This window comes from Berghia stephanieae, chromosome 10 (assembly GCF_034508935.2).
Source record: "Berghia stephanieae isolate SIO BIC M18660-M18661 chromosome 10, UCSD_Bste_1.3, whole genome shotgun sequence".
Lineage (NCBI taxonomy): Eukaryota > Metazoa > Mollusca > Gastropoda > Nudibranchia > Aeolidiidae > Berghia > Berghia stephanieae.
The window spans coordinates 6752100-6761186 of record NC_088369.1 but is presented as its reverse complement, the minus strand read 5'-3'; the positions used below and the strand labels follow the sequence as shown (position 1 = coordinate 6761186).

Here is a 9087-nt window from a genome sequence, read left to right as displayed (position 1 = left end):
TTATTAAATTGACGCTTACATTCAATTTCACATTGTTATTTTGTTCTAAATGTCGAACATTCCGGTTTTTTCTTCTTCAGAGAATACTGGGTTTTGTAAATGTTGCTGCTCGAAGCTCAAAAAAATAAATAATGACGTGAAATTGAATGAAAGTCTCAATTTGAGATATAAAAACAGATAAAATGGACGTTTCGAGTTTCCCCTTTATCAAGAAAACAGGATGTATGAAACACTACAAATGTGATAATGTGGTAGTGTCGTTGTTAAGATGAATAAGTGAGTTCTATTGTTTTCTCTTTTGAAGTCCGATAATTTGATATTTGTATAATGTTAATCATTAATATTTTTTAAGGTAACATCTTGGCATCTTAATCATCTCGAATAATAGCAGATTGAGTCAATGGGTTATTCTAGAAGTGCACTTATTTGCAGGTCTGATAACCCAATTCTTTATGGGCTCATTGTTGTAATGGAAATCTCAAAAAAATGACGCCAAATATTATTGTCCATTACAACAATGTAAAACTAGGCCCATAAGTGGGTTCGAATGTCAGACCTGCATATATGTACACGTCGGTTTTTATTGTGATCGATTTCATGAACAGACGTAAGTGACATTTGATCATTTTTTAAATGTATTATATATTATATAGATGATGTGAGCTTGGCTAATAAACTCACAACATTGCCATCCGCAAATATAACGGACAAACCCACAAAACGATATATAATCTTGGTCGTTTAAAGTCTGATTTATACACTTTAGTGAGAATTACTCATATACATGGATGGCAAAAAAAAAAAGCAATAACAAAGACCTGAGTGACGTCAACTTCATTCCAATCTATAGTTACATTATATATTTTGTACGAATTTTATAAAACAACTAGATAGAAATCACAACTTCTTATTGAATTATTAATTAATATTGATTGTGCGGCTTGTGGTATGACACTCGCTTTCGGATCGGAAAGTCCTGGGCTCGAGCCTCGTTCGACGCATATAGTTAACAATAGTTGAGTCCTTGGAAAAGATGTAAACTGGGTACCTTGCCGTTAACAGCGTTGTCTCTGTCGAAAAAAAAATGTAATATCGCCTAATAGCCGTCATGTCTCTTTCTACATTTTACGTGTTGCTGTTGGTTAACCCACTCAACCCTAACACCGACTATATCCGTAGTTTACCCGGGTTACTTTTACTCCTTGCCTATTTATTACATTCTTCTGAGACAAATTATAGGGGTAGTATGAAAATTAATGTTTTTAGTTTTTACATGTTAATGATAGTTGAATAAAACTATCTATGCACATGCTCATTTTTAATACATTTTTTTCCAATTTTGAAAAGTAGCAAAAAACTCAAGGATTGAGTGAGTTAAGGTTCCGTTGAAAGCTTTGATCTGAAAAAGTGTGTATGAAACATAGTGCTAGATGTGCGGCTATGTGATCTTGTGTATGACACTCGCTTTCGGATTGGAAAGTCCTGGGTTCGAGCCCCGCTCGCTCGGCGCATAGTTGAGTCCTTGGAAAAGACTCTTTACTAACATTCTCTCACCGCACTCAGGTGTAAAATGAGTACCTGGCCGTCAACAGCGTTGTCTCTGTCGGAAAAAGTGTAATATCTAGATGTGCGACTAGGTGATCTTGTGGTATGACACTCGCTTTCGGTTTGGAAAGTCCTGAGTTCGAGCCCGCTCGCTCGGCGCATAGTTGAGTCCTTGAGTCCTCTTTACTAACATTCTCTCACCGCACTCAGGTGTAAAATGAGTACCTGGCCGTCAACAGCGTTGTCTCTGTAGGAAAAAAAGTGTAATATCGCCTAACAGGCGTCATGTCATGTCTCGTTTTACATGTTAGTGTTGCTGTTGTTCAGTGACTTTTTGTAAAGAGCTCTGAACATATTTAGTGGATATGGCGCTATATAAAAGCTCTTTTTTTAAAGCTCTAGATTAATATTTCATTATTCTATGAACTTTGTACATTTATGATTCCTTCGATCTTGACCAGTTTTCAATTACCACAATTCTATGATAGTATTTTTTCTATTTTACATTGCCGTATTGATATATTTTTCCTGACATTCAAAGTTGTGTAAAACTGTCTGTGAAAGATACAATGCAAGCTATATGAGATTCTGTAATTATAAAAGGCATTTAAAGGATAATTCCTATATTAAGCCTTTAGTAAGATAAGATAAGATAAGATAAGATAAGATAAGATAAGATAAGATAAGATAAGATAAGATAAGATAAGATAAGATAAGATAAAGAAAAATATTATCCCCAACAAATCACCAGCCTGACATTCGAGGCAGGCTAATTTGTAAGAATGAATCTTTTCTTAAAATTAAAAAAAAAAATTAAAATTGAGCTTTATATAGCGCAATATCCACTGAAATGTGCTCAAAGCGCTTTACAAGGGGTCCCTTGTCAACAGCAACATTTAACATGTAGGATGGAACATGACGCCTGTTAGGCGATATTACTATTTTTCGGACAAAGTCAACGCTGTTAACGGCCAGGTACTCATTTTCCACCTGAGTACGGTGAGAGAATGTGAGTAAAGAGCCTTTTCCAAAGACTCAACTATGCGCCGAGCGCGAGGCTCGAACCCAGGACCTTCCGATCCAAAAGCGAGTGTCATACCACAAGACCACATAGCCGTATTTTCTCTCTCATTTTTTTTTTGGCACTGTCATACAAACCTTTTCAGATATATACAAAATCCAAATTTATGGTACGGCTATGTAGTCTAGTGGGTATGACCCTTCGCTTTCGGATCGGAAGGTCCTGGGTTCGAGCCTAGCTCGGCGCATAGTTGAGTCCTTGGAAGAGGCTCTTTACTCACATTCTCTCACCATACTCAGGTGTAATGTAAAATGAGTAGCTGGCCATTAACAGCGTTGTCTCTGTCCGAAAAAAAAATTATTATCGCCTAACAGGCGTCATGTCCCGTCCTAAATTATGTTATTTAAATGTTGCTATGGGCCAGGGACCCCTTGTTAAGGGCTTTGAGCACGTTTAGTGGATATTGCGCTTTATAAAAAAAGCTCAAAATAAAAAAAATATAGATCTATACACTATAAATCGAGAAATTCAAAACATTGATTTTAATCAAATGTTGAGTTTAAACATTGACTGGATGGCACTGAATGATTGTAAGTCTCGCGTTTTTTATTCTTTGGTCAGCAAGGGACTTATCACTTAACACCCACTACCCCAGGACGACAGAATTCCCTCCTGTCTATTTATAGTCAAAAGAAAATCATTGTCTTGGTTTGTTGGTTTGAACTCTATTCTAGCCAGCATTATTATTATCATCATCATCATCATCATCATCATCATCATCATCATCATCATCATCATCTTTATATTTTTAATATATTGATGATTATAACAACAACAATAATAGTAATGATGATGATAATAATAATAATAATAATAATAATAATAATAATAATAATAATAATAATAATAATAATAATAATAATAATAATAATAATAATAATAATATAATATAAATGGTAAAAAAAAAAAATAATAATAATAATAATAATAATAATGGTAATAATGATATTAATAATGATACTGATAATTAAAAAGAGAAATAATAATAATAATAATAATAATAATAATAATATAATAATAATAATAATAATAATAATAATAATAATAATAATAATAATAATAATAATAATTATTGGGCGACCGAAGAGTTTCTGGAATTACAGAATTAAAGAAGCTGATATACAGAGAAGTGGTAAGACCTGGAATGAGATAAAAAAAGTTGGCTCAGGATAGAGAAGGATGGAAACTGTTTGTCTGTGGCCTATACCCTGACCCAGGGTGAAAAAGGAAATGATGATGAATAATAATAATAATAATAATAATAATCATGATGATGATGATGACGATGAAGAAGAAGAAGAAGAAGAAGAAGAAGAAAAGAAGAAGAAGAAGAAGAAGAAGAAGAAGAAGAAGAAGAAGAAGAAGAAGAAGAAGAAGAAGAAGAAGAAGGAGGAGGAGGAGGAGGAGGAGGAAGAAGAAGAAGAAAGTTTACCTTTTTCTCATACTAGAATAAATGGAAACCTCCTCCTTTGTGTTTAAATAACCAGGACATTTTTCCATTGAGGTAAACGTGTATAAAATTGTAATGATATTATAGTATCGACCGTCCTAATTCAATCACAACCACTGCAACCCTTGTTTACAGCGAATGATTTTCTCCAATAAGTTTGATTCGTTTATCTGTTTTTACAACGGATAAATAATTTAAAATTACTGTTGAGATTTTTCAAGATTTAACTAACTAGATTTCGTGAAGAATTCCAGTTGAAAAATGTCCCTGGTGAATTGAATAATATTAAATAAATAAATGTCAATCTAGCAAAACCAGGCCACAATCTGTGGGTACAGATCTGTAATTTCCAATAACAGTTAGATGAAATTGTCCTGCGAAAGGTGGGAGGGGAGTCGTGGGAGACGAGAATAGAGGATTGAAATAAAAAAAAACAAGAGCGGATATTATTGCTATCGATGGTGACGTGACGGGCGTTTGATTCTGTCTGACTTCTGCTCGCGGTTCACCAAGCGATGTGGTAGCTAAGGAAACCTCACTACGTCACTGGTTTGTGTGATGGCGTAGGCTTCTTAGTGTGCCTGCAGTTCATTCTCATTCGCTCTTTTTTTCCCTCTTTCTTATTTTGTTATGATATTAATTACCTTTAAATTTTTGTATAATTTGTAGTGAAAGAGCAGCTGACAAAATATATTATGTAATCACTAAATATAATCCCTGGGATCAATTTGCTTAAATTATGCGGCTATATGGTCACATGGTATGACACTCACCTTCGGATCGTAGCGGTGTATGGTTGAGTCCTTGGAAACTGAATGGGTGTCCCAATAGCTCATTATATAGAGCACTCACTTCACACGAAATTTGACCGAGATCAATCCCGGGTAAAGTCGAAATTTTTCTCCAACCCGCCCCCCCCCCCCTCCCCCGCCCCTTACCCACCCAGCATTGATTTGGTAGCTGGGTCTGTTAGGTGCGGCGGAAATTATTTGCGATAGACTAGCATCTTATCTAAAGGGTAGCAAGCAATCCCTATTGTCCTTTGTTTCATGCTATATAAACCGGGATAAACTCAATTTCTTTGGACAACGTGACTCTGAAGGACTATTCTATTATTTTATATTGGATATTGAATACACATAAATTTGCAGTGTCGAAATAATATGGAAGTGAAAGCCAATGAAAACCGTCTCTACTGCGTGGACACCTGCATAAAAAAAGCAACTGTTGTGTGAGAGAAGAGAAAAGAGAAGTGACCCATTGTCTTGACGGGAAGAAAACAACGGCTCCTTCCCGCCATTGTGTTGTTTTGTAGAAATTAATGATTTGAAATTTATAAAATGACAATAAGCAAACTTGATCGATGAAAATAAAATATCTGACCTCCGTTATTGACGACTGGTGGGACCTAACCTAACAGCTCAATCGATAGAACAATTCAACTTGCCAATTAAAGGGGCCTGGCCGACGTGCACATATTTGCAGGTCTGAGAACCGATCGCAATTATGGGCCTGATTTAATATTGTTGTAATTGACAATATTTTTGTGTTGGTTTTGAGGGTATTTACAATTATAACAATGAGATAAGATTATAAAATAAGATAAATAATAAAATAAAATTCCCTTTATTCATCCCATAGGAGAAATTTGTCTCCAGGGTTTATTCCAAGGGAAGACTGGAATAACCAAGGCGTCGGCTGAAGTACAGCGCCGCAAATTGAGCTATGGCGAGGTGACTTGCTCAAGGCCACACAGCGAAGCGCAGCGGCGGGTGATCGAACTCAGTACCTTTCGGGTACGAAGAAAAGACCGTACCGCTGAGCCACCAGATTTATTGTCCTTGGGGCAGCGTGGCTCAGCGGTACGTCTTTGCTTCGTACCCGAAAGGTACCGAGTTCGATCACCCGCCGCTGCGGTTTGTGGCCTTGAGTAAGTCACCTCGCCCTAACTCAATTTGCGGCGCTGCACTGCGGCTGACGACTGGGTTATTCCAGTCTTCCCTTGGAATAAACTCTAGAGACAATTTTCCCATATGGGATGAAAAAAAGGGAATATTAATTAATTAATTGATCTTAATTCTAAAATCACTTTATTTGTTTGGGGGATCAGACTCATCCCGACATTATTACCATTCTGAGACGTGAGGTAACATGTGTGTGATTGGAGAGTTGATCTCCATCATCTACATCATCATCCATCATCTACATCATCATCCATCATCCATCATCCATTGTGGCGTGTACTATTGAGCACGTTGCCGGTCAGCAGATGTCTCCACGTATCACGATCCTCTGCAGTGTGCATGAAGTCTCTCCGCGTATCACGATCCTCTGCAGTGTGCGTGAAGTCTCTCCACGTATCACGATCCTCTGTAGTGTGCGTGAAGTCTCTCCACGTATCACGATTCTCTGCAGTATGCATGAAGTCTCTCCACGTATCACGATCCTCTGCAGTGTGCGTGAAGTCTCTCCACGTATCACGATCCTCTGCAGTGTGCTGAAGTCTCTCCACGTATCACGATCCTCTGCAATGTGCTGAAGTCTCTCCACGTATCACGATCCTCTGCAGTGTGCCTGAAGTCTCTCCACGTATCACGATCCTCTGCAGTGTGCCTGAAGTCTCTCCACGTATCACGATCTTCTGCAGTGTGCCTGAAGTCTCTCCACGTATCACGATCCTCTGCAGTGTGCATGAAGTCTCTCCACGTATCACGATCCTCTGCAGTGTGCATGAAGTCTCTCCACGTATCACGATCCTCTGCAGTGTGCATGAAGTCTCTCCACGTATCACGATCCTCTGCAGTGTGCGTGAAGTCTCTCCACGTATCACGATCCTCTGCAGTGTGCGTGAAGTCTCTCCACGTATCACGATCCCTGCATGCAAGTCTCTAGTATACGTCCCTGCGTCGAAGTCTCTCCACGTATCACGATCCTCTGCAGTGTGCATGAAGTCTCTCCACGTATCACGATCCTGTGCAGTGTGCATGAAGTCTCTCCACGTATCACGATCCTCTGCAGTGTGCATGAAGTCTCTCCACGTATCACGATCCTCTGCAGTGTGCATGAAGTCTCTCCACGTATCCGATCCTCTGCAGTGTGCGTGAAGTCCTCCACGTATCACGATCCTCTGCAGTGTGCGTGAAGTCTCTCCACGTATCACGATCCTCTGCAGTGTACATGAAGTCTCTCCACGTATCACGATCCTCTGCAGTGTGCCTGAAGTCTGTGTTGCCTTTAAAATCACTTTTTTCCCTTCTTGGGTTATTTAAACAATATGTCTATCTCTGCCTTCCTCTAGCTCTCTGTCCTTCGATCATCCCAGATGTTACCAACTTTCCGTCCCTTCTCCACACATGTCCCAGAAACTGTAACTGCCTCTTTCTGATGGTATCGATCAATATTCTTCCCTTTCTAACCTTCATCAACAGTTCCGCCTTCATAGCATTCGCTTGGATAAGGAGCTCACAACATTGCCATCCGGAAGTATAACGGACCAACACACAAAACTTTGTGAAACCATGATCGTTTATAGCCAGGTTAATACAGTTTAGTGAGAATTACTCATAAACCCGGATGGAAAAAAAAATAAAAAAAACAATAACAATGACCTGAGTGACGTCAACTTCGAACAATCTATACTTGTCTGTCCATGATAAACTCAACATTCTTCTATACATCCACATCTCAAAATGCCCCTAAATCACTCCGATAAAGCACCGTCATTCGGCGGTGGGGCGGAAATGTTCTCAGTTTCTGACGAAGAATGAAACCATAAATACAACTTTAGTACTTGTATAGATTAGTATCCACTATAAGTGATCAAAGCGCCTTGCAAGGGGTCCCGAGTCAACATCAACGCATAACATGTAGGTCAAGGTATGACAGCTCTGCAGCTCCCTGGTGAGTTTGGCCGTAGCGCGTCATCATTCTCCTGGTTGGAGCCCCTGGTCTCCCCAAGAACTGAATTTATGGTTTTATTGCTGTTGTAGGTTTCAATAACTTGCTTTTTTTTTTAATTGGACGGGTAGTTGGCCCATCGCATAACCCCCTGACTTGGAGGACCAGGATTAATAGGATTCAATAGTCTGATGTCACGCCGCCCGGCAACGGCGGTCATCTTGGTTCTAAACAAAAAAAATCATTACTTTTTATTCTTCAAGCTGGCTAGAACCTTTCATATGTCTTGTGATCAGAATGTATAAAAGTCATAACAAGATCATATTTATAATGTTTTTCTCCTCTGGATACACTTTTATGCCCGCCGGAAAAATATTTCATACGGGCGTCCGCCATTGTTCCGATAGTTTAGAGCCAGTGTTACTAAGTTACCATGCGTCATTAGGAAGGAAGTGACGTTACGACTGTTGAAGAGTATTTAGGAGATTCACTCCTAGATTGGTTATTATCCCAAGTCAAAGTAGGTCAAGGCGATATTGTAATTTATTTCCGACAAAGGCAACTCTGCTTATGGCGAAGTACTCATTTTATACCTGATTACAGTGAGACAATGTGAGTAAAGATCCTTTTTTCTTGGACTCAACTATGTGCCACTCAGAGCGGGACTCGAACCCAGGAGCTTCGGGTCCGAAGGTGAGTGTTACGCCACAACACCATATCTCGCACAAATTGGATTTAATAGTCTAATGTCACGTCCGCTCAGCAACGAGCAACTTGGTTCTAAACAAAGAAAATCGGTACTTTTTATTCTTCATGCTGACTAGAACTTTTTCACATGTCATGTGATCAGAATGTATAAAAGTAAAAATATGATCAGATTTATAATGATTATCTCCTCTGGATACACTTCTATGCTCGTCGGAGAAGTATTTCATAAGGGCGTTCGCCATTGTTTCGATAGTTTAGAACCAGTTACTAAGTTACTATGAGGGAAATGACGTCACGACTGTTGAAGCTTATTATAATGTTGGACGTTTTGAAAATCTGAAACATAACCTCTATGATTTGACTTAGCGGTTATCGGGACGTTTATGGTTTAATCGTTAGCCAAAAT

The 9087-nt window shown here is 38.7% G+C and overlaps 1 protein-coding gene across 1 annotated transcript in view; it reads right to left on the bottom strand.

Moving 5' to 3' along the window:
* LOC144956140 (uncharacterized) overlaps positions 1 to 4546 on the bottom strand; it is a 97394-nt gene extending 92848 nt beyond the window's left edge. The window contains exon 1 of the mRNA XM_078886522.1: positions 4059 to 4546. Coding sequence (XP_078742648.1) covers positions 4059 to 4126 — 68 coding nt within the window. The 5' untranslated portion in view covers positions 4127 to 4546. The remainder of the gene's footprint in view (positions 1 to 4058) is intronic.
* Between the last annotated feature and the right edge of the window lie 4541 nt (positions 4547 to 9087).